Here is a 25,909-nt window from a genome sequence, read left to right as displayed (position 1 = left end):
CGAAGACCCCTCCGGCGGCTCCCGCCCCGCCCCGTTTCCCAGCGTGGCTGTCTGGCGGGCGCAGTGCGGCTGCCGCGGGCACAGCTGCGTAGCACCCCCTCCCTTGGCGGCCCGGCGCCCTGGTGCATTGCGCCACCCAGCCTTGCCTTAGAGCCGGCCCTGCTGAGATTCCTGCATTGCTGGGGGTTGGACTACATGACCCTTGGGATCCCTTCCAACTCTACAATTCTATGATCATATTGTTTTGTTCTGTCCTGAATCTTCCAACATCCAGCTTCATCAGTTGCCTTTGAGTTCTAATGTTATGAGAGAAAGAGAAAAAACTTTCCTCTGTACACTTTCTCCATGCCATGCATCTCTTATTCACCTTTTCTCTAAACTAAAAAGCCCCCAATGTCGCAACTTTTTCTGATTGGGGAGTTGCTGCAGGAAATCAACCAACCAAGCAACTTCAGTTCACAAAATAACATCGTCATTCAACCTTACTTATTAACACTGGAAGTGAAAAAAGACCATCTTCAGGTTACAGGTCACAATCACATGGAGACCTATGGAAAAGAAATCTAGCTATTTACTGGGTTTCTGCTGAGGCCGTCTTTCAGTTTCTGTCCATTTCATAGAATCATAGAATCATAGAATCATAGAGTTGGAAGAGACCACAAGGGCCATCCAGTCCAACCCCCTGCCAAGCAGGAAACACCATCAAAGCATTCCTGACAGATGGCTGTCAAGCCTCTGCTTAAAGACCTCCAAAGAAGGAGACTCCACCACACTCCTTGGCAGCAAATTCCACTGCCGAACAGCTCTTACTGTCAGGAAGTTCTTCCTAATCTTTAGGTGGAATTTTCTTTCTTGTAGTTTGAATCCGTTGCTCCGTGTCCGCTTCTCTGGAGCAGCAGAAAACAACCTTTCTCCCTCCTCTATATGACATCCTTTTATATATTTGAACATGGTTATCATATCACCCCTTAACCTTCTCTTCTCCAGGCTAAACATACCCAGCTCCCTAAGCCGTTCCTCATAAGGCATCGTTTCCAGGCCTTTGACCATTTTGGTTGCCCTCTTCTGGACACGTTCCAGCTTATCAGTATCCTTCTTGAACTGTGGTGCCCAGAACTGGACACAGTACTCCAGGTGAGGTCTATCTCGTTTGAGCCTATCTTCTTTGAACCAACGGTGCTCTTATATAGCTACAGTACATTTTTAGCACCCAGAGAGTATTTTTCAAGAGTGCCTCAGGGCAAAGTTGGCAAATCTGAAATGAACTAATGATCAGTTTGCTTCTGACTGGCATGATTGAGAGAGCCAATTTGCCCCCAGTTTATTTACTTGTGCTTTCCACCCTCCATCCCCACAGGAAACAGTTTTGGGGGAATATTGCAGTCAGATTTCTCTGAATCGTTGCAGAGGAGAACTTTCATGTTTGGAGCCTGCTGAAATGAAGAGGGCTTGAGGTAAACAGGAATGGATTTTTGTGTGAGGAGGCACTAAGAGCTCAGCTCAGTGCTCACACTCAAAACAAAATCTCTGTGCACAGAAACTGCTCAAAAGCACCAAGTCCTTTCATGTGAAGTGCATTTGGTGGACCTCAGTATTCTAAGAAAGCAGAACTGGAAGCGGCAGACTTCGTGCTTTCTTAGAATACAGTCAAGATGAGCAGTCTGAGTGGAGAGATAGTCAGTCAGATGAGGAAGAAAGAGACTTGCCACTTTCTCAGCCAGCCAAAGGCAGTGGGCTACAACCCACCCCCCTTCTCACAAGGAGGAGAGACTGTACATTATCAGTACAGCAAGAGTGGGCTGGACGGAGGCCAGTTCTCTGAGGAGCAGCCGTTAGTCACCTCACAGGGGAGGGGGAACGCTTTGTCAAAGGAAGAGGTGGGAGATGAACCCGAGAGTCCCAGGGCTCGCAGAGGAACAAAGGTCAAGGAAAGGTGTCAATCGAAGAAGAAGGGGGGGCACTTTCGTGTTTCCTGTTGGAGCCGCAATTTGAGCTCAGATTCCTCAACTTCATCTTGATGGACGGTCCCTAGTGTGAGCAGCTCTGAGGTTAATGACTGTATACAATAAATCTTATTGTAAATACAACTATTGCGTGCTGATTATCTAAGCCAACAGATTGCCAGATCCTGCCAAATATCCTTTTGGAATGTGTAGAACAGAGGTGGGCAACCTGTGACTTTCCAGCCTTTTCTGCCATCATCCCTGGCCACTGGACCATGAGCATCTAGAGAGCCACAGGTCCCCCACCCAGCGATGTAGAAAGAGATGAAAAATTTTATTTTTATTTTTCTGGGTTAGACTAAAAGTCCATCCATTCCGGAATCATCCCCCCCCCCAAGAGTAGATATTTCTGGATAGCTAACGTGGCACCCTCCAGCTGTTATTTGAATCTATCTCCCATCAGCTCCAGCCAGCATGGCCAATGGTCAAGGATGATGGGAGTTTGTAGTCGAAAACACCTGGAGGTAAGTGGTAGGCACTTCAAGGTAGTGTTTGGTTTCATGGTAATTTGTTTGATTGTTACATTGTTTGTAGGGTTTGTTTCTATGAGCTTAGAAATGTGAATGGCCACATGGTATGGAAATGCCTTAATGAAATAAATAAAGCAGGCTGAAGGAGGCTGCTTTATGGTCTGGGAACATGATCAAAAGTTAATGTGTGTGTTGCTGTGTTTTCTGGCCCTTGACTTTTTTCCAAAGCAATCTTCCTGCCCCCAAACCAACAGAAACCTAGAGAAATTCCAAGCTGCATCTCTTCACAGTTTCATTTCCATTTTCCTTCTTAGGGCCATTATTGATGTGAGAGGCGAACTGAAGGGAAAGTGCCCAGAGGTTGCTTCTTTCCCTTTTCCCTTTTTAACGAATGTTTCTTTCTCTTGAAGGAGGACAGTTAGTCTTTAGTGTGTTTTATGGACGAGAGCTGGGCGGATGACAAAGCACAAGCTTGGCATATGACCCTGGTTGCTTTTTCAGCTTGGCAGAAGGAACGACCCTTTTCTAAGGCAGTGCAGCAGAGAGGAATTTATCCGAAGCCCAGACAGAAGAGGGAGGTGGGAGGGAGGGCTGAGAACGATATTAATTTTTAAAATCTTGTGCTGTCTGCCCCTGTGAATGTTTGCATGGAAGTGAAGGTGGTTTTTACTGCTAGATAAGCCTCTGTAGAATTGCAGCCTTATATACAAGGTCTTGCACACTGCCTCCCTAGATGTCGTGGGGTTACAACTCAGTCCCAGCCAGCATAAGAACATAAGAAGATTCTGATGGATCAGATCAAAGGGGGGGGCATCTAGTCCAGCATCCTGTTCTCACAGTGGCCAACCAGATGCCAAGGAGAGGTTCCAAAGCAGAACCTGCATGGCCCAGTAGGCAAGGATGATGGGTGTTGTAGTCTACTCCTGCATTAAACAATGGTTTTTAGCACCGAGTGTTCGTATTGCACAATGAATGATCCCTCAAGACAACTTTGAACACATTTTCGCTGCCCACCATCAGGCAATTGGAACACCCATGGAAGAGAAGATTCCCTTTGTGTAGGAAAGTAGCATGTCAAGGGGAAAGTGCAGTCCAAGCCTGCAGCTATTTGGTGTGCAGGGAATCTCTTAGGGGAGAAATGAAACTTGGAGGGTGGTGGTGGTGGGAAGGAAGGACCATCCCACTTGCACCTGTAATGGCAGTATAGGCTTTCGAGGAAGTCAAATCAAGTTCTACCTTGTTTTGAAGGCTGATAAGTCTGGAGACCTTCTTGCTACTGAGATCTGCTGATATTCCACCTAGCAGGGCTAATGTTAGCGTCTGGTCCAACAGTCTTGATGTGTTTTGCAACAGGGCCCTGTTCACCCCCCTCTTCCCCTCTTTTTCTTAAGTGTTTGCTTTTATTTTGCTTACAGAGTGACTTTCCCTCTGAGAGGTCATAAATTTGCGCCTGCTGTGGGTTAAACCACAGAGCCTAGGGCTTGCTGATCAGAAGGTCGGCGTTTTGAATCCCCGTGACGGCGTGAGCTCCCGTTGCTCGGTCCCAGCTCCTGCCAACCTAGTAGTTCGAAAGCATGTCAAGGTGCAAGTAGATAAATAGGTACTGCTACAGCGGGAAGGCAAATGGCGTTTCCGTGTGCTGCTCTGGTTCACCAGAAGTGGCTTTGTCATGCTGGCCACATGTCCTGAAAGCTGTACGCCGGCTCCCTTGGCCAATAACACGAGATGGGCGCCGCAACCCCAGAGTCGGTCACGACTGGACCTAATGTTCAGGGGTCCCTTTACCTTTATATATAGGTAACAAGGCCAGTGGAAGTGATGATATTCCGCTGAACTGATTAAAATTTTAAAAGATGATGCTGTTAAGGTGCTACACCCAATATGCCAGCAAGTTTGGAAAACTCAGCAATGGCCAGAGGATTGGAGAAGACCAGTTTGCGTCCCAATCCCAAAGAAGGGCAGTCCCAAAGAATGCTCCAACTACCGCACAATTGCGCTCATTTCACATGCTAGCAAGGTTATGCTTAAAATTCTACAAGGCAGGCTTAAGCAGTATGTAGACTGAAAACTCCTGGATGTGCAAGCTGGATTTTGAAGAGGCAGAGGACCAGAGACCAAATTGCAAACATGCGCTGGATTATGGAGAAAGCTAGAGAGTTCCAGAAAAACATCTATTTCTGCTTCATTGACTACGCAAAAGCATTTGACTGTGTTGGCAAGTTCTTAAAGAAATGGGAGTGCCTGATCACCTCATCTGTCTCCTGAGAAATCTCTATGTGGGACAAGAAGCTACAGTTAGAACTGGATATGGAATAACTGATTGGTTCAAAAGTGGGAAAGGAGTACGACAAGGCTGTATATTGTCTCCCTGCTTATTTAACTTATATGCAGAATTCATCATGTGAAAGGCTGGACTGGATGAATCCCAAGCCGGAATTAAGATTTCCAGAAGAAATATCAACAACCTCAGATATGCTGATGACACAACTTTGATGGCATAAAGTGAGAAAGAATTAAAGAACCTTTTAATGAGGGTGAAAGAGGAGAGTGCAAAATATGGTCTGAAGCTAAAAAACTAAGATCATGGCCACTGGTCCCATCACCTCCTGGCAAACAGAAGGAGAAGAAATGGAGGCAGTGAGAGATTTTACTTTCTTGGGTTCCATATCACTACAGATGGTGGCAGCAGTCACGAAATTAAAAGACGCCTGCTTCTTGGGAGAAAAGCAATGACAAACCTAGCATCTTAAAAAGCAGAGACATCACCTTGCCGACAAAGGTCCGTATAGTTAAAGCTATGGTTTTCCCGGTAGTGATGTATGGAAGTGAGAGCTGGACCATAAAGAAGGCTGATCGCCGAAGAATTGATGCTTTTGAATTATGGTGCTGGAGTTGACTCTTGAGAGTCCCATGGACTGCAAGAAGATCAAACCTATCCATTCTTAAGGAAATCAGCCCTGAGTGCTCACTGGAAGGACAGATCGTGAAGCTGAGGCTCCAATACTTTGGCCACCTCATGAGAAGAGAAGACTCCCTGGAAAAGACCCTGATGTTGGGAAAGATTGAGGGCACAAGGAGAAGGGGAGGACAGAGGACAAGATGGTTGGACAGTGTTCTCGAAGCTACCAACATGAGTCTGACCAAACTGCGGGAGGCAGTGGAAGACAGGAATGCCTGGCGTGCTCTGGTCCATGGGGTTATGAAGAGTCGGACACGACTAAATGACTAAACAACAACATGTATAGGTTAGTTTATACAATTTTTAAAAATCTAAATTTGTGCCATTATATGAATCTAGGACTTATCAACCCTTTCCTGAAAAATATGGGCAAAAATGTTGTCAAGTCAAGGGGAAGAGTCAGTCGTATTTATAAGTTCTTGACCCTCTTTCTGCACAACACAGATGGTGTCCCAGGAGGCCTAGCAGATGCTAAGAGTTGTCACTCCGAGCCTGCAGACGGCTCCTGAACCCTCCAAGGACCACCGTAATTAAATCTGAACACACCCACCGGGAATTGGAAGTCACCTGGAATGAATCCCATGCTGTGCGGCCGTTTGCTTTTGAAATATATCTGCAGGGCAGTTGTAAAGATGGTTTCATGCCAAGGTTTTGCCAGGCAGGAGATGCTTTGGGGAGCTGGCGGGGGATTAAAACATACTGCCTTAGGGGAGAAGGTCTGCTGGCAGTTTGAAAACGCAGTGCAAACGGAAGCATTGAGATCATAAATCCAGAAATAATAAAAACCAGTAGGGTGGCAACCTGTCCTGTTTTAGATTGGACCAGGCTGATTTTTGTGCCAGCTGACTTGCTGCTAACTGCCCTGGTTTATTTTTAAGGTTAGAACTCCTTGTGAGGGAAACGGGAACATATTTGATTAATATAATTCACATTCAGCAGAATATTGGATGTATTTCTCCTACAGGAGAGGTCAGGGCCAGCCTGGGAGCAGCAGTAGAATTATCACCCTGTGATCTGTGCTTCCCTTTGAAAAGTACCTAGGAGTTCCCCTATGGATTTCCCACAATGCCTCAGAGAGATGCTGCAACAAGGGGTCATTGTGGAAAATTGTAGGAGTTATTCTCTCTCCCCCCCTCCCCCCGGCACTTTCCCATTTCACAGAAGAAAACTGGACACTTCTAAGACTCCCCCCCCCCAAATCCCACAGAAAATAAGCAAAACACTTCCCCCCACAAACAAGCACAGATTTAAAAACAAACCAAAAACCACAGGCAACATGTCCTAAAAACAGGCACCCCCTCAACAAAATAACCATGGGCACAAAACCACAACCCTCAACCTAAATAAATAGGAGGGGCAGGAGCCCTTGACAGGCACCAGAGGGCACATTGGTATCCATGAACAACACATTAGGGATGCCAGGTTATATACCACCAGTTCATACAATAAAACACAGTCGTGCAGAGCAGAGTATATGCAATAAAACAGGGGTGGCCAACTCCCAAGAGACTGCGATCTACTCACACAGTTAAAAACTGGCAGTGATCTACCCCCTTTTTGGGGTTGAGGTCAAGGTTGTTGAGCTTTTTTTAGGAAGGATGAAGGTTCGTTTTTTAGGGGTTCAGGTCAAAGTTGTTTTTAGGGAGGAGCCAAAGTTGTTTAGCTTTTTGGGGGGGAGCCAGTGATCTACCAGTGATCTACCACAGATGTCCAGTGATCACAATCTACCTGTTGGACGTGCCTGCAATAAAATATCAGACTGCATAGGAACACATGAAGCTGCCTTATGCTGAGTCAGAGCATTGGTCCCTCTAGTTCAGTATTGTCTACACTGACTGGCAGTGGCTCTCCAGGGTTTCAGGCAGGGGTCTCTCCTAGCCGTACCTGGAGATGCTGCTGGGGATTGAACTTGGGATCTTCTGCATGCACAGCATGCGCTCCACCACAGAGCTATGGCCCATCCTCATAGAAACAGTAGAACATGATTTAAACTGAGTGTCTGATCCAAGGAATAAAAACCCTAAAGAAGTGCATTGCCCTGTCCTTATGAAAAGGTCTCCAAGAGACACCCAAAAGTCAGTAGCTAGCAAGGATTCATTCATTCATTTTATTTGTATCCCACTTTTACACACACACACACACACACACACACACACACACACACACACACACACGTGTGCACAGAAAATGCTCAAAGCGGCTTACAGCAAAGAAACAAGGATGCATTTCAAACAAACACTACAAAACAATTACATGATAACGTAACAGAGCAATGACATACCGGTATGACATAATGACATAGCATATCTGTTATGTACTGAGCTGAATCCTAGAACAATAGGATTCAGAATCAGCGGGAGCTACCCAATCCAACTCCAGGTGGAAGTGAATCCGCAACCTGATTGGCCTGCTGGAGCAGCCAATCAGGCGGCTGGCAGAAGTGAATCTGCTACCTGATTGGCCTGTAGGAGCAGCCAATCAGGCTGCAGGCAGAAGTCAATCCACAATATAATTGGCCCACAGGTGTAGCCCTGAAGTAGCCAATCACGCAAGGCCCATTGTGTAAATAATGTATATAAGTAGATGGTTTTGGGAAAAGAGCCAATCTTTCTTCTCCTCTTCTCCTTGATGACTATGAGCTGAATAAAGAGCATGAAATTCACTCTCGACTCCGAGTACATTTTACATTTCAATATCCAAAATTTAACAACATACAAAAATCCACATTTTCAATTCTATAAATATAGTAAGATTACTTAAGCAGCCTGCAGCATCTGATAGCAGAAATAGCAAGGGAGGGTGCCTGCTGAATCTCTGCAGCACTAAATGCCCATCTTCTAGTGAAAGCCAGTAGGTCCTCTGTAACATGTGGTACAAGTAACAGCACCCCTCTGGATGATCTCAGTGATCCAGCTGCAAAACAAAGGCTCAGGCTTTAGCATTCACTGGGAATGGTTTAGGTCACTCTGCGTCTTTCACTACTCTAACTGCTTCTTGATGTTTTTGACATATTAATTCGAAGGAGCTTGCCCACCAATTTTTCTGATGGATTGTTGTCACCCTGCCCTGTTACTGGAAAACTAGGTGCTTTCGCTAATAATTTCCTGGAAAGAAGCCCCGCCTTTGGGACAAACAATGGATAATAAATGAGTTAGACGTTACTGGAGATGAAAGATGAGTGAAATTATGCAAAATTAAATTGCAATAGGTGTCGGATCCGGTTGTGTTTCTATCTGACATTGCATCCCTGGAGTAGCTTATGAAAATTAAAGGCTGGTTCTTGGAAAGGGGAGACCGCCATAAGGTGTTGACAATGAATGTCAAAATTCAAAAGCTTCAGTGTGATCCAGAGGTAACAACTGGAGCCAGTTCAACACCGGAGCTTTCATCAGTGGCTTGCCTAATCAGGTATAGGTACCCTCAGGCTCTCCAGGACTCTCTGTCTGGCCCTGTCAGGAATGAGCCAGCTCCAAGGTTTGCAGCCAAATGCAGAAAGCAGCCAGGAACAGGGAGGCTTTGTTGTTAGTCAGGCAGGGGAGAGCCGGCAGCTGTAGAATCCGGCTCTTCCTGACCTTGATGGGTGGGCTGATAAGATAGGAGCTGAGAGCAGGCTAGAACACAGCCAAAGCTCGCCGGAAGCTCAAATAGGCATGAATAGACAAGGAGACAGTTCGTCAGAAAAGGAAGAGGTTGGATCTAATCCAATAAGTCCGAGGAGTCAGTGAATGGGAGGGCTTCTAGATAAACAAGAGATGCTAGGGGCATCAGTTCAGTATATTCTGTAGACACTGGAAGGAATCTTCAGAAGGGTCATCTTGAGTAATGATGCCGGAGGCTTTGTTAGAGGGTCCGGAGCTATCTGTTTGTTTTTGCAATAAATCCTCCTTTTTAATTACCTAAACTTACTGTGTTATCAAGCTGGGAACCTGGACTCCTGACAGGCCCTCAGGGCTCTCCCTAGGCCACACCTCTCTGGCCACACCACCTGTTCTCCATGGCATGCCCCTCATCAGCCCTGCTTTGCACCCTCCTTGAGTGCTTGTGCTTGGCTGGAATGTGTCCTTGAACTCTGATAGTGCTTCCTGCTTGCCTAGGTGTGTGTGTGTGTGTGTGTGTGTGTGTGTGTGTGTGTGTGTGTGTGTGAACAAGGCTACTGTAAAAGCTAAACTTGGCATTAATTGCTAAGCCCACTTCTGCTGCTGGCCCCACCCGCTGATAGCATGTGCCCCGTAGAAGGTTGCACAGGAGGGAATGTGGTCCTCCATTTAAATAGTATTATAACTTATCCCACAGACTTAAAAGTAGGTGCAAAAATACCCATGTTGGTCCATCCACAGTTTTGTTTGCCCTGTGATTTCTAGTATTTTGCATTGCTCTGTTATCATGGGTCTGAGAAAGGTGGGTTTTTTTGTTGTTGCTCTGCTTTCCCTGGGAAAGCCTGCTGAATTGTGACAAATGTCAATCCGCAACAAACCCGAAGAAAAATTTGTCCCTTTTCTGAACTGGTCTTGAAATAGTTCCTGAACTGACTTCTATGTGCTTTTCTGTGAGTGTCATTGGGGACGGTCTGCTTCCATCTCCTTTCCCATGCTACCCCTGCAGAATACTTTTTCCAGGATCAAGCACTTCGGGTTTTCTCAGCATGCTCATTTTAAAAAATGTTTTAAATTTCCCCCTGTTTAGCGCTCGTATAAAAAATTCCAATCGAACAATATACGTGCAAAATGTGTGTGCTCCCACTTGTTTGTTTTGATTGGTTTTGATGGTTCTGATCACGACTCACTCATCTTAGGAGTCTCATAATAACAGAATCCAGCTTGTCTCCCTTTTGAAGAGAGCCAGTTCACACTAATGTTGTTTTGAGTAAATGGGGTTAAAGTGAAAGTTCAAAGACAGCCCTGGGTTGCTGTAGGAAACCCTCCCAGCCTCTGGTTGAGGAAAGAGGTCATTAGTGAGCAGTAAGCTGTGCTGTGATTTGGTGGTTCATTATCTCATATACAGAAACCTTGAGAGAGGATGAGTATTTAAGACTCTCTTGCACAACTCTGTGGTTTTCTTGGTCATTAGTCTCCGAGCTTGAGTTTGGTTTTAATGTATTCTTTCCTCCATGGACAACTCGGTGCACCTGTACTCTGTTTCTGCAGCAGCAATTTCTTTGAAATTGGGCAAGGAGGAGGATTATGTCTCCCGTTCCATCTGAAAGAATCTCACATTCCTGATCCATTTTCATAAAATGTCTTTGGGAATTTAGTGCTTAATACCAGAAATTTTGATCTGATTTAAATTACGATCTTGGGAGTTCCTCTTGAAGAGTCAAATGAATTAATTAGCATTAAAAGTCAGGGAAGAAAAATACTAATTTTTACTTCTTTAATGCAGTGTCTACGCACACATCCTCCAGACTTACATATTCCCCCAGTATCCTTTGACATTTTTGGGATAAGTAGAAATATGCATCTCCTACTGAATCATGCAAGCATCTGAACACAGGGACTGCTGTGGATCGGCAGCCAAAAGTTGGGTTTTAATTCACTGTGTCCTTTTTCTCCACTTGCTTTTCTTGCCTACCTGCGGTTTTAAAACAAGTAACTACTTTTTAAATATTTATTTAAATATTTATTTATCATGTGTATTCCCTGTTCTTTAGCTTCCAAACTTCTTAGTATACTGTACTACATTGGATACAACCCAATGAAACTAAGGGCTTGTCCGTACTTTGTTTGCTCCTCTGCTTCCCCCCAGGAAAACCGATGGTTTAGCACTGAATTGGAGCAAACAGCATATAGGTTTTCCAAGGTTTGCCATTTGTTCTGATTTATTGCCAAAGAGTAGGTTTTCCAAGGGAAGGCGTTAGGGCAAAGACAAAACTGCTCGGACCTGTGATGTCCAGGCACGGGACAAACGGAGGTCTGGATGAGCTCTAAGTTAAAGTCACTTAGCAGTATATGGGTTGTGCTGGTGGAATATTGCACAAGGGAAAGGACTAACCAGATATTGTTGTGCAATTGAGTTATTGTTGGAACGTGCAGGAGAGCAGCTCCTTTGCTTTTAGGCTGACATATGATGGGACAAGGGAGATATTTCGCCTAATTTGTGCCTTCTGAAACAACATACGAACCAAAACGCAGCTGTCTTCTGAAATTCACACATCTCCAAATTTTGCAGTGCAGTTCTCTAGCCAAGTACAAAAATGCATAGACTGGGGATAAGTGTTCATATGAATGTATATATTAGTGAAAACAACATACAAAAATTTGTTATGTGCTGGGCAAAATGGTTTTGCAAACCTGTGCATATTAGGGAAAATGGCATACAAATATTAGGAGAAATACACACTATGTATTAACTTTCTGTATTGCCCTTCATCTGAGGATTACAGAGCAGTTTACGATATAAAAAACTAAAACGCACAACATAGTAACAAACAAAACCAATACTGCCCCACAGTTTAAAAGGCCATTTATTATTTAATTAGCTGAAGGTCTAGGAGGCTGGAAAGTTAACTGGTTGATTTTCATTGAGAGCCATGTGGTCTAGTCTAACCCATCTCTGGTGGGATTGAAATGAGAACAGAATGTGGGGATGGGGAACTCGTCTATGCAATCCTGTAGTCCTTGGGTGGGCTGCAAAGATCCCCAAACAGTCAGCTCTTTGCTTTATGTGTATAGTCCCCCTTCTCCATTCTGCAATGACTAATATATCCTAGTTCTGTGCGGAAAGTTGGTTTGAAAGGAAGAAATAACTGGAAATGTGGCTCACCATTGCTTCTTTCAACCTAAACTGTAAAGTCATTCTTCAGTCTATATAGGGCTCTTCCAGATGTCTCTTTCAGTATGCATTCATGATGATTTGTGCTTGCAATGGTACTGGGAAGTTCCCACACTATCCCAATTTCAACACTGTTCGTGCCTGCAAAAGTTCTGGGGCAGACATATTGCGAACTGCGTCATTTCCAATTGCTGCATGTCCCATAATTTCTTGCTGAAATCTTTTAACTTCTTATACCACAAAATGTTCTGGTTTATTTTTTGTTCTGCTTTTGTTGTGCAGCAGCCCGGAAGTGTCCCGCCAGACAGCAGTAATGTAATTGCACTGGGAAAGCATGGCAAAACATCTAATAAAGCAGAATGATGTGTGGACAGTCCAGTATAAACCATAACTAATGCAGTATTACGGTATTACATTAATGACATGTTGCAGAATTTCCTTCAACAGCCTCCCCCCAGTTTGGAGAGGGTCCTAAATCTCTCTGTCCTGATCTTCCTTATTCTTTTTTCCTACCTTTATTCCCCATTCCTTACTCCCCCACTTGTTAAATATTTAACCTGAATGTGATAGGAAATGCTGATTAGCTTTTGCATTTGAAAAATCCTCTTTTTGGTCATCTGGCCGCTGGTACATCCAGCACAATTTCACTCTGGCATTACTTGAGCAAATATTTGCAAGTATGGATTTCCACCGTCAAGACACCGATGTACATCTATTTTTTAATTCACTTCTTTTCCTTCCCTTTGTTCAGCTGTGATTTCTCTCTCTGCAGTTTCTGAAGGACGCCTGAAAAGCCTGCAGAGTGGTTCTTTCTCTTGCCAATGAACTCTGAATACTTGATGGATTCATAGCCACAAGGGATTTACAGCACACTGAGGTGAGACTGTTAAAAACTTACAAATTCAACTTTTTGTTTTGTTTTGTTTTGTTTCAGTTAACCAACATAAATAGAGCTCACTTCAGGCATATTTGACAGGTCTTTCCATTTCAGGTGGGCATTACAATAACACTATACTAATGAACTAGCGCCTGAGTTCGCTGTTTATTTCTACCCTTTTTCTCTGTGAATCCTTTCCCTTTTGTGTCATGTCTTTTAGATTTTAAGTCCAACAGCAGGGATTGGGTTTTTTCAATGACATTTTCTACTGAATAGCGGAGTAAAATAAACCACAAAATTTTGAATATATAAATAAAGTGAAACAAACTAAGGCACAGTCAGATTTCAGCCGTGATTCAGGGGGGAACAAGGCCTTGTTTTCACTGAGGTGGTAAACCTTAGGGAGGTGGCTAGGCTGTGGCCCATGGAAAACCCTAACATTCTAGTTTTCTATATCCAATTAATCTTTTTGTGTGAAGTCTTTTTCACCCCAGCCCGCCATCTGAAGTGACAACAGCCTGACAAGAGGTTGACCACTTTGGGTCAAAACTGGGCCAAAGGATGGACTAGAGTGAAGCAGTGCCTGAGAGAAAAATCTTGTTCTGAGGAAAAAAAACTTTCACAACATGATGTGTTTTTGTTAATTATAGCTGATTAGGTTGCATGTTCCCATTATCCATCACGTCACTTCCAAATGATTAGGCCTCCTTTCTCTCTCTTTTAATTTTATTACGTCAGCTTTCCCATTGACACCAAGTCATTCATTACCAGTTTCATCATAATGGGATGAAAATACCTTCCCTCCACTAACCCACTAATCTTAGTGTTCCTTAACATTTCTGCTAAGTTACCCTCCTTTCCTTCCCTCCCTTAGGATTGATTTTATTTTATTTTATTGCCCATGCCTCTTCTTGATACAAAGTGCTTTGTGCATGAATTGCGCTTTGGATTTCAGCTTTTGGAAGTGCCTCGACAAATATTATTGCTTTGTGTGTGAAATGGCAGCTGCTCTGGATTTTAGCTTTCTGAAGTGTCTTGACAAAGAGAGACTTGGTCATTTTTGCCTTACTTTGTTATTGATTTTAATATTTCATAACTGATCAACTTAGCATACCCCAAACAAGGCAGCTCCTATAGCATTATAAGCATGAGGAATAATTACACCTGACATTAACTCGAGACAACCATGTTTTTTGACATCACTCTGGGAGTGATTGTTGCATATCCATATCTGAAACAGAAGAAATAAAATCCCACCGAACAGAATTGAAATGTTCAGGGCCCTCTTTTTCCTTGGAAGCATGTAGTTTCCTTGGAAGCATGTAGTTATGTGTTATTTTTTCCTGCAATGGCAGGAGTCCATAGGGAAATATTCAAATTATGTAGTGTTTTCCACTAACGTTGCACTATGATCCTGGCAGCTACCAGCTTCCATGTAAGAAGATCTTTGGGGTTTTTTTTTTTAAGGCCTTTGGTTAGTCCACATGTTCAACAAATAAAACTGAGGGGAAGCATGAACAGGTGTTTTAATTATTTTAGATATTTCTTGGTGCCATTTTTGCATTGCTGAGATGGTATCTGGCCTGAAAACATAAGTTTGGTGCCTTTTTCGGCTAGCTCCTCCAGCTGCCTTTGTTGACCTGGTGCCCTGCAAATGTTTTGGACTCCAACTTGCATCAACCTCAGCATTATGTTGGCTTTGGCTGATTGGAGATGTAGGCTAAGACATCTGGAGGGTGGCAAGTTGTGGAAGGCATGTGGAAGTAATACAATGCTTTTCTATGGTGAATATATTTATTTATTTATTTAGACTATTTCTATAAAAGGTAAAAAAGGGTAAAGGACCCCTGGACGGTTAAGTCCAGTCAAAGGCGACTATGGGGTTGCGGCACTCATCTCACTTTCAGGCCAAGGGAGCTGGCGTTTGTCCACAGACAGGTTTCCGGGTCATGTGGCCAGCATGACTAAACCGTTTCTGGCACATGGAGGACCGTGATAAGTGCCAGAGCGCATGGAAACACTGTTTACCTTCCCACCACAGTGGTACCGTACTTATTTATCTACTTGCAATGGCATGCTTTCGAACCGCTAGGTTGGCAGGAACTGGGACAGAGCAACAGGAGCTCACCCCGTTGTGCGGATTTGAACCGTCAACCTTCTGCTCGGCAAGCCCAAATTCTAAGCAGCATATAGAAAAGTAAAACAACAACAGATGTTACAAAAAATGTGCAGCAAGACTCTTAGTGCAAACTACTAATTAAATATGGACAATCTCAATTCCTTCTCTATCCGCTTTCTCCATGCCACACATAATTGTATAGACCTCTGCCATATCACCCGTTCCTTGCTTTTTCTCTGCACTAAAAATTCCCAAGTGCTACAGTCATTCCTCATAGGGGAATTGCTCTAAGGAAGATGTGTACTTACCAAAGATGTGTAAGTACTGTACCCTAAAGGGTTGCATACATCCCCTGCAAAAACCCGTGAGGCTCTGACTCTGGTTTGTCCTCCAGAAGGAGGGAAACTCTATCCCTCAGAGCCACCATCAACCATGCGTTTGGCATTTGTATTTCGTGAATGTAGAACGTTATCGAGATCCCAGGGAGTGAATGACTACAGAAAAGGGAGAGACCCAGTTCTTGTTTTGATGTGAGCCTACCTAATTCACACTAATACCCCAAGCACCACACCATCCTTCAAAATTTGCATTTCTCTGAAATTTTGCAGTGTAGTTCTTCAACCAACAATGTGTATATCAGGGGAAAGTGTTCATAAAGTGCATGTATATATGTGAATATAACTTTAACTTGCATAAGGGAAAACTGCATACAAAAATGTGTATAATAGGAGGAAAAAATAGTATTCTTTTTTAATTGCAAGCTAATGGGGGAAATGTAGCAACCTGAACTTAAAACATAGGGGGAAATGAGAAATGGAGGGCAACTCGTAACTGGCAGATTCAACCATCCTTAATTGCAATGGTAGGGAGCTGAAGTCTCTCTCTCAGGTATATCATAGCCCTTAAAGCTTTAGGTAGAACGAGAAGTTTCTAAAATGGTGCCTCAAAAGCAAATGGATTTCTTCTCCGAACTCCATAATAAGACCTGAAAATTCAATTGATTTTCTGTCAATCAATCATAATCTGCAGTAGCCATGTTTTGGAGGCAGATTTGGCAGCCTTGCACTTGACATTTGCAAACTCCTTTAAAATTAACAAGAGGTGGTTTCTGTCTTGGGTAAGTGTAGAAGTAAGCTATTATAATGTCTCAGTGGTTCACTTTAAGGAAATATTTTTTAAAAAATAATCTTTTTTTAAAAAAAATGAGTATAGGAATCGCGGAAAGAACACATTGCTAATGGAGAAAATTAATGCCAACAGATGCTTTTGCCTTCAGTTTTCTGTTTTCTTTTGTTTAAAGCTTTGATTCCTGACGTGATGGGTAGCACATCTTTTGGGCCAAGAGATGGTGACCAGCCCAAGGTCTCCCAGGTCCAACTCCAACACTCTAACCACTACACCAGACTGGTATAAAATGTACCAGAAGCTATAACTGGTTAATTATGATACTAAGAAGCAATTGTTTGTCTTAATGCTTTTTTCTCCTTTGCTTAGAAGCAGCGATGATGTTCTGCCTCCTCCTGTGGTGGAATCTCAAAGTCCTCGCCCTGTCTCTCCTTCTGAAAACCACCATCTCCTTAAATCCAGATGACCCAAATGTTTGCAGCCATTGGGAAAGGTAAAATGTTGCTCCCTCGCAGATTAAAAAACCTCTGTATACCACTTTATTTATAGAACAGTTCTCAACATAGTTCGATACAAAACTGGAATAAAAATGCTGACAAGACACACTGAGCCTTCTTTGGGCAAAGAATTCCACAGACCCACAGTTGAGGATCCCCTTCTCAGTCACAATTCACCTCATTTTTGAGGAGGACCTTGAGAGCAGATCTTCTATTGTAGAACAGTGTCCTCTTATGAACAGTGCTGCAAGATTGGAGGCATGCCCGGAGGTGTTTACTTTGAGTTCTCTCTTGTGTGTGCACTACCTGCCTTCAGAGGAGTCTCATTTCCCCTGCTGTGGTTGTGCTATTGTCCCCCTGGTCAAAATGCTCATGGAGATCTTGATATGAGGAATGCAGTCAAAGAACTGCTATCATTGTGGGTGACTTCAACTATCCTCCTATAGACCAGCTACATAAGTGTTCCAGTCATGACAAAGAGGTAACATTTCTGAATACCCTAAATGACTTGTGCCAAACATTACTGACTTGTTAAGCTAAGGTTGCTGCTCTTGTGGTCATAACTTCCAAAAGGGCAGGAATATGAGGCATCCATCTCCTTTTCTTCATCCAAACCCGGGGAACCTTTAGATGTTGCAGGGCAAACTACCTGACTGTGATTTGTCACCTTTGAAATCTCTGCTTCGGGAAGGGCTTTGCGTGAAAGTCCCAGTTTCAGTGCCTGGCATTTCCAGGTGGAGCTGGGAATTGACCTTTGCCTGAAACCATGGATAGTTGCTGCCAGTCAGTGTAGACAACAATGAGCCAAATGGGCCATTTGTCTGACTCTGTACAGTCATACCTCGACAACTGAATGCTTCGACTTCCAAAGGTTTCGACTTCTGAAGTCGACAACCCTGGAAGTCTTTTCGCCGTGCGCGTTCTGCGCCTGCACAGAGCGGCATGCATGGTTGGCGCATGTGCTGACAGCATGCTTCGACAACCAAAACCTCGACTTACGAAGACGACTGTGGAACGGATCGTCTTCGTAAGTCGAGGTACCACTGTATAAAGCAACTTGCCACTTTTCTGCTGTAAAGCTCTAAGCTAAGCACAGCCTTGCTTGTTTTGTCCAAGAACAGGCTCTTTAAAATGTGTCTCACCTTATGCTATAATGAATATGAATCTTTTTTAAGTAACATAAACAGCTCTTAGTGGCATTCTGAAGTTCATTATGCTTAGATTTATTAAGATGTTGTGTGTGCGCATTTCTTTTTTTTTAAGGATGTTGATCACGCAGCACAACAGGCTTTGAGGGCAAACGTGGGTGGAGATGGAGCCTGTGATTTGGTATTGTTTGCAGTTGCACGGCAAAGTACATTTCAAGCCCAGGAATACAATATTGATTTTGTGTGAAGGGAGTCAGCAACCCAGAGACCCAATCAAGGAGAAACAAAAATTAAATACCAGAATTGATTGGCTGCCCCGGCCAAGATGACTGTGATACTTAGATGGTAATAAATCAGCCCAAAGAGATTGAGTTAGGGTGAGGTCAAGAGGAGCAAACAGGATCATAAAATAATAATCAAGATGACGAGGGGGTTTATGTTAATAAAAGAGTAGTCTAAATACGTTCTGCTTTGGCATATTTTCTTGCCGGATATCTCATTGCCCTGTGCAGACAAAAGAGAGGTCAGCTCTCAGGAGCTGACATTTTGTTGGCTGACAAAACCAGGTGCTCAAAGCCCCGTGCCCAAAGTATACTCCTGCACACACACAGGTTTTCCAGTAGGGGTGGGGGAGAAATACATTTCAGCATGAAACTCTCTAACTCACAGTTCCTGAAACAACGTGCGAACCAATGCACTTCCCCTTTGGAATTTGCACTTCTCTGTATTGAAAAGATTTGGAAAGCTTAGGAAAAAAATGTGCATTTTATGGCCAAAGTGTATAGGGAAATGTGTACAACTTAAATGCAGGTTTTTTGCATGTTCTTTAAAAACCCGGGATGTAACAGACCCATGATTGAGTGCTTGCTATACCCACATGCAATGGGCTTAGGTTAGACTAATAGAAGCATAGAATTGTAGCGTTGGAAGGGATCCCAAGGGTCATCTAGTTCAACCCCCTGCAATGCAGGAATCTCAATTAAAGCATCCATGACACATGGCCATCCAACCTCATCCGTTCCTCATAAGGCATGGTTTCCAGACCTTCGACTATCTCGGTCCCCTCCTCTACACATGTTCCAGCTTGTCAATATCATTTTAAAATGGTGGCGCCCAGATTTGGACACAGTATTTCAGGTGTGGTCTGACCAAGGAAGAACAGAGCAGGCCTATTACTTCCTTTGATTGGGACGCTATACTTCTGTTGATGCAGCCTAGAATAACATTAGCCTTTTTTTTTTTTTTTGCTGCTGCTGCATCACACTGTTAACTCATGTTAAGCTTGTAGTCCACTAAGATTCCTAGATCCTTTTCATATGTACTACTGGCAATCCAGGTGTCTCCCATCTCATATTTGTGCAACTGGTTCTTCCTGCCTAAGTGTAGACCCTTACATTTGTCCCTATTGAAAGTCATTTTGTTAGCTTTGGCCTAGTTCTCCAGTCTGTTAAGATTATACTGAATACCAATTTTGTCTACCGTGGCATTGGCTACCCCTCCCATTTTATTGGTTAACGCAATGCTAAAGTTTTTCAGGGAATAAACAAACAAACAGAGAACCCGCTGCTTAACTCACAATTTATGGTTCTCAATTACTGGTTAATTTCTGCTACAAATTATCTTGGATTAAAATAGGTTCTGTTTAAAATGAGCAAAAGTGAAAAATCAAGCCCCAGAGACCTCTTTCCTGTTTCTAATATAAAAAAGCCTTGTGTTTGATTGGTGTGCCCCATCATTTTGCGGCGCTTGTGCCTTCATCATCAGAATGAAGTGCCGGGAAGCCTCGACAGCATTATGTTAATATGTGCTTTTAATTAGCCTTTTTTGTACACAAGTAAAAGCTGAACAGTCCCAGGAGGAAGAATATCTGATATGGTTTTATGTGAGGGCATAGAACTTTTCCCCGATTCCTCTTTCTTTCTTTTTTATTAATGGTGGCAAGCTTCAATCAGTTTACATTTTTCCATTGCTCTTTACAAGATTTTCTTTTTTCTTGGTTCAGAAACTCCGTGTCAGAGACAAAGCTTTGAAAATCACTTGCCTGCTCTTTCAGTGTTCCACATCATGAGGGCAGTTTGTCCAGACTTGGAACCTGATGTCTCCCCCAACACAGCCCCCACTTCCACAGTTTGTACCCAGCAGTAAGCTCAGAAATGAATACTGGTTTAACTGGATGGTGGCCAGTTTCAGCCTGCAGGCCTGCAAATTAAGGACACACATTGTTTTTGGTGGGGTGGGGGCTGCTGTTTTGGTTCTGATGTCTCAGTATTTATTTGTTATTCATTATCATTCATTTAGAAATAATACCTGAGTGGCGACAATATAATAAACATAGTAACAAGTTATGTTAAAGCAAGTAAAACTTTAAGCAGCAACGAAACACATTGATCCAGTGGGGCAGGCATGCCCATCTTCACCAAAAGCAAGGTGACTGAAGGTATGGTTGCAAAAAAAATGTTTTTGAACTGGTGCTAACAGCCCACCAGGGTCCTTCCTACGGTACTTAGAAATGGAGTGATTTCTTTAAATTAAAGGTGGCCTTTCTGGCAATCTACTGCAGCTAATATGAGAAGTAATGCATCAGGAGCCAGAGTCAGGGGCAGGTCAGCAATAATACACCTGGTGTCAGTGAAGTCAGGGCTGGTGATCACAGTAACACTTCCCAGGAGGTCTTGTCCCAATGAGGCAGTTGTTAAGACTGAAGGACCCTGCTTTCCCACCGCTCCCTAAGTCTCCTCCCCCAGTTCTTTCCCCAGCAGCATAAGGCTCCTTCATCTTGTCTCCCTTTGCTCTGCCCACTTCATTTCTCTGCATGTTCTGGAAGACCAGAAGGGAGAAGGGCTTGTCGCAGGAGGAGCAGAATACCCCCTGGCTTCTTCAGTAGCCTGCCACATCTCAATCTCCTGACCTCCCTCCTCTCCAAGCCTCCGTTTCTGTCTCTGATTCTGGACTGCTCTCTGCTGCAGCCTCTTCCTGCTCACTAAATCCTGTTTCCTCTTCAGCTTCCTCCTCCCAGTTTTCTCCCTCTTACCACTCTTCATCGTCCGACCACCAGTCCCCTGGCTCTGAGCTGTCTTCCCCCAGCCTCCAACCACTCCTCTGCAGCCAGCCACTCCATTTCACTTATTTCATGATCTGAAAAAGCTTTGGCCAATGTGAGCATCTATCTAGCTTTCATCTGCTTTCATCTACTATTGGACCAATTATCTCAGTATCAACTTTTTAAAAACCCTTACCTGTGCGGGTGGTTGACCATTGTTTGGTGCCTCAGAGAACCTAAAACAATTAAAGCAGGCCATTTGATTTGGGGAAGTCCTCTCCTTCTCCTTGGAAAATGTGAGATGTGTATATTTATACAGTTCTAAAATGCACTTTACAGAGCAACATGAGGAAAATAGAGGGTGCTGTGCCCCACAGAGTACAGTCTAAATTTGAATGAATGTGGGTTGTTGCTGCTCCTTAGCTTTCCAAAGGCATTTGACTGTTCACAGCTGGAGACTGGGTGCAGGGCTAGGTGGACCATTCTTGTTTAATCTAGAAAGCCGTTGCTATCTTACACACACGGACAAGCACACACACTCTGTCCCCTGCCCCTTGCCTCTGATGAATTGCACCAAGCATTGATGCTATCTGCTTGGGACCTCAGTACCTGAAGGTGAGCCTCATTTCAACCTGCCTGTAATTCTAGGGCCAACAGAAACAAGACAAGAGTCAGCCAGAGATAAGGCTTTTCTACCTGTGTCCTCCCAGTTAAGGAATGCCTTCCCCAAGGAGCCTTCCTTGGTCCCAACTTTAATCTCTTTTACACAACAGGCAAACTGTTTCTTTTGTCCAGAAAGACATTGTTCTCTTGGTTCTTTGTTAATTGCTGTTGTATTGCTGATTTGTTTTGCTGTGTTTCGAATTTTAACTGTGTGCTCATTCTTTTAGATTGTTTTAAACCCCCCTGAAATTGATTTTGGGGAAGGGCAGTGGATAAATGTGTTGGTCCTGTAAAGTACTGTAATTAAGGAATTTTGGGAAACTCTATATAATGAATTTAAAAATATATTTTTTAAAAAATATCCCCCCCCAAACACCTGAGATTTTCCTCTTGGGGACGTTAACAACACAGGTCCCCCCCCCCCCAAAACCAAAAGCGTTTATTACTATACGCCACTGCCGCAGCTCTGACCTTATTGGCACAAAGGTGGAGAACAAGTCTAGTACCCACTAAGGAAGAATGGCAGTGTAAAATGTTCAAATATGTTGAACTGGCGGGTCTGGCAAACAGTATAAGAGAAAACGAAGATAAGGAATACAAGGAAGAACGGATCATGCTTATTGAATATTTTAAGAGTCAGTATAAGCAAATACATAGCCTAGCAGGTCTCGAGTAAATCCAGCAGAGTTGAAAGAGATAGAGGTTTTTAATAAATAACAAACTGGATGGTTAAAAAGATGTGGATTACACGGAGCAGTAGAAAAGCAAAGAAGCCAGGAAAAGGGTGGAAGAAAAGTCATATATGGTATATGTATACATGCTGTATTTGGTACAAAGTTTTAAGTGGGACGGGGGAGCGTGGTTAAGTATGCCTTCTGTTCCTGTTTTTGAAAATGCAAATTAAAAAAGGGATAAATACTCCAAACAAATACATGCTGGGTCTGTGGGAGACCTTGGAAGGCCAGAGTGATTTGCTGTGACTTGTAACCTTCACATGTTGCAGAGAGCAGGAGCTTTAATACATGAGCGAGAGAGGGGGGTAGGGAGAGCTTTTACAGGCTAATGACCCACCTTTTCTCCCCCTTTCATTGTCTGCTTCCAGCTATGCCGTGACTGTTCAGGAATCATACTCGCATCCCTTTGATCAGATCTATTACACGAGATGCACGGATATCCTGAACTGGTTCAAGTGCACTCGACACAGGTAAGTGGCGATCGGAAGATATTTCAATCTCCCTCTACCGTTTCATCTTCTCCACATTGCCTTCTTTTTATCTAAGCCTCGGTGATGCTCTCAAGATGCTGAGGATAAATATAGACCTCTCTTTGCTAGAATCCTCCTGCAAAATTAAAGAGGCTGAAATGGATTTTTTCCCCAAGAGAACCTGCTCTTTGTTCCTTTTTCTTTTTTGTTGAAAAACATGACCAATTTGGTATTGTAAATCTGCAATTAATTTGGTGTGTTTTTATTTTATTTTTTACCTTTTTTTGGAACAAAAGTGTGCAGAATTCTGATTTAAACTTAAGTGACCCAATTCAGAAGGAATGAAATGTAAATATCATGGGGGGGGGGGGGAAAGTGCAGAAAAGAAGAACTCAAAAGAGCATCTCCCCCTGTGATGAAAAGTTACATTTGAGGGTTTTTAGTTTAGAAAAAAAAAGGCTAGTAAAGAAGGGGTGTGGGGAGAGAAATGAGAGAGTTGTTTAAAATGATGCATGGTGATTAAGAAAGTGGACAGGGAAGGTTTTATCCTGGAACCAAGGGCCATCTAGTGACACTGAATGTTGGGAGATTTAGGGTAGACAAATGAAGCAATACTTCACACACCACGAGTTAAACTTTGGGAGTTGCTACAGTAAGATGTGGTGACATTTGCTGACTTGGATGCGGTGATTTTCCCAGAGGCATCTGGTTGGTCACTGGGAGAACAGGATGCTAGACTGGATGGGCCATTGGCCTGATACACTGAGGCTCTTCCTGTGTAACTGAGACCTGAATCACATATGTGCATACATAACTTAGTTTTTTTTTACTACTAATGAAGTATACTCGTTGGACGACTGCAGCTGTGAACCATTGACTCCAGTAAAAAAACTTGGTGCTTTGAGATGCTACAGCAAGAATGTCTGTTCAAATTGAAGCCATCACTTGATAATTGCAGTCATCAAACAATGAGTATACTTTCATGGATTATCTGTGATATAGAACAGACTCGTTTTCTGCATTGTAGCAGCAATATATTTAATTTGAAGTTGAAATATCGGTTCCCAGATGAGTTCAGGAAGTGCAAAGCAGGCAGGTTCACATTAAAATGTGGACAGAACCAAATTTCACTCCTGTTCCTTTTTAGAGACAGGGAATGGATTTTGACATTCTTATTTCCACAGAGAGAGACGGAGAGAAGATTGTTTTAGAGTATGAACTGAACTGTAGAGTTCGAAATTTGTATTGATCACACACACACACACACACACACACACACACACACGTATATATATATATATAAAAAAACATTTGAAAGTAATTATTGAACATACCCTCCAGGCAGTAACACAGTGCAAATAGTATTCTGAGTGTGAGCATTGATTTCCAATGTGTTCTTTCTATCTCACAATTTAGAATAAGTTATAAGACAGCGTATCGGAGGGGACTGAGGACTATGTATCGGCGACGATCGCAATGCTGCCCAGGATATTACGAGAGCGGAGACTTCTGCATCCGTATGTACATGAGTTTTGCTGGGTTGGTAGGGGTGTGGTGCTGGCACTGGACCATTTGATACAGTTGCTGCCCAGCTTTCTAGATGTGTGAATTGAAATTTTAATTAGAGCTTGCATTCCTGTGCAGGCAGGGAGTTTGTGCTGGTACCAGCAGGCCAGCAGTACTGGGCAGCAGGGAAGGGAGACTGGCATTGCGCACCATCTCTTCTTTCTGCAGTGCAAGGTCTGGGGTAACTCACTTGGAGTAGTGGAAGGAAGCAGGAAACTGAGCTTGTCAGCCGAGAGTACTTTCAGGACTCTGGACAGCTCCCTATGATGCTGACCTGCCCAAACCCAACTGAGTCTGGATATCCAGCTCACCTACTTATTTCAGCAATATATATACTGCTTAATTATAAAAAACCTTTAAGTTGTGTACAAGTAATTCATTGCAGTAAAGATTTTAAAAATGAGTTAAAACTATATAAAATCAGAGTTCAGTCAAAATAGCTGCTGAAATAATAATTTTTTGAAAAATGTACTCGGTTTAAGTTCAACAGGAAGAGAGGCCTTTCTGTTCAACTGGAAAGGAGTTCCATAAAAGTGAGCTCATAATACTGATCACAGGGTTCCTGGTGGATATGAATGAGTCATGCATCTGAACCACGGGGGACCATTGACAGTGACTCCCCCAAAGACCACAGTGATCAGGCAGGGATAGAAGGGAGTGATGTGGTCCTTAAGGTATCCTGGATCCAAGTTGTTGAGGGCCTTGTAAATTAATACAAGAGCCTTGAACCTGGCTTGGTAGTGTATGGTCAGCCAGTGCAAACCTTTAAGCACAGGAGTGGTGTGCTGGTGCTAGTCTTTCTCCACCAGCAGTCTGACCGCAGCATTTTGCACCAGCTGAAGCCACTGGATCAGGCCCAAGGGCAGCTTTACATATAGTGTGCTTGAAAGTTCTTGGTGTGACAACCAAGAATTTCAAGGGATTTTCAGAGTTGTGCCTGCAGTTCTAGACCTGGTGGTGGCTTTGAAGGCAGGCATCCCAGTAGATGAACCTGCCATTGGAGTGGTCTGGGATCTACGTCGGTCACCTCTGAAGCATGAATGGCAAATGTGTGCATTGGCCCTTACAGATTGGGGAAAGAGATGGAAATGGGGAGTCTTTATTCCCCGGATGGGCTGGTGAGTTGTGAGTGGTTCCTTGGCGCTCCAGGTCTTCACTTTGGTGCTGTCTGTAGATACAATTTGTGTGGGTTCTTTGGTGATAAATCCTCACTGACAACAAGCCACACAGCTCTAGCCAGGGCTGATGGGAATTTGAAGTCCAAAATATCTGGAGGGCACCGGAATGGGAAAGGCTGAGCTGCCTGGTTATTTCACTGTGTTACCTCGGAAGATACTGATTTCATTTTAATATTTTTGGGCCCTGCTTGAAATAACAAGTGTGAAATTTGCATCCCAGGGAATTGCAAGTATTACAGAGAGAGCCTCCTGTAAATAGCACATTAAAATGTAGTTTGAAAATTGCTTTTCA

General features: G+C 43.4%; 1 protein-coding gene across 1 annotated transcript in view; it reads left to right on the top strand.

The window, feature by feature from the left end:
* The first annotated feature begins 16,691 nt into the window (after nt 1–16,691).
* LOC148683656 (multiple epidermal growth factor-like domains protein 11) overlaps nt 16,692–25,909 on the top strand; it is a 29,976-nt gene continuing 20,758 nt past the window's right edge. Inside the window, exons 1-3 of the mRNA XM_088657098.1 lie at nt 16,692–16,814; nt 22,772–22,873; nt 24,290–24,390. Of these exons, the coding sequence (XP_088513224.1) occupies nt 16,699–16,814; nt 22,772–22,873; nt 24,290–24,390 (319 nt within the window). The 5' untranslated portion in view covers nt 16,692–16,698. The remainder of the gene's footprint in view (nt 16,815–22,771; nt 22,874–24,289; nt 24,391–25,909) is intronic.

This window comes from Zootoca vivipara, chromosome 13, assembly GCF_965207765.1.
Source record: "Zootoca vivipara chromosome 13, rZooViv2.hap1.1, whole genome shotgun sequence".
In the NCBI taxonomy this organism is placed as follows: Eukaryota; Metazoa; Chordata; class Lepidosauria; order Squamata; family Lacertidae; genus Zootoca; species Zootoca vivipara.
The sequence above is the reverse complement of the archived record's forward strand: the minus strand, read 5'-3'. Positions and strand labels throughout refer to the sequence as shown.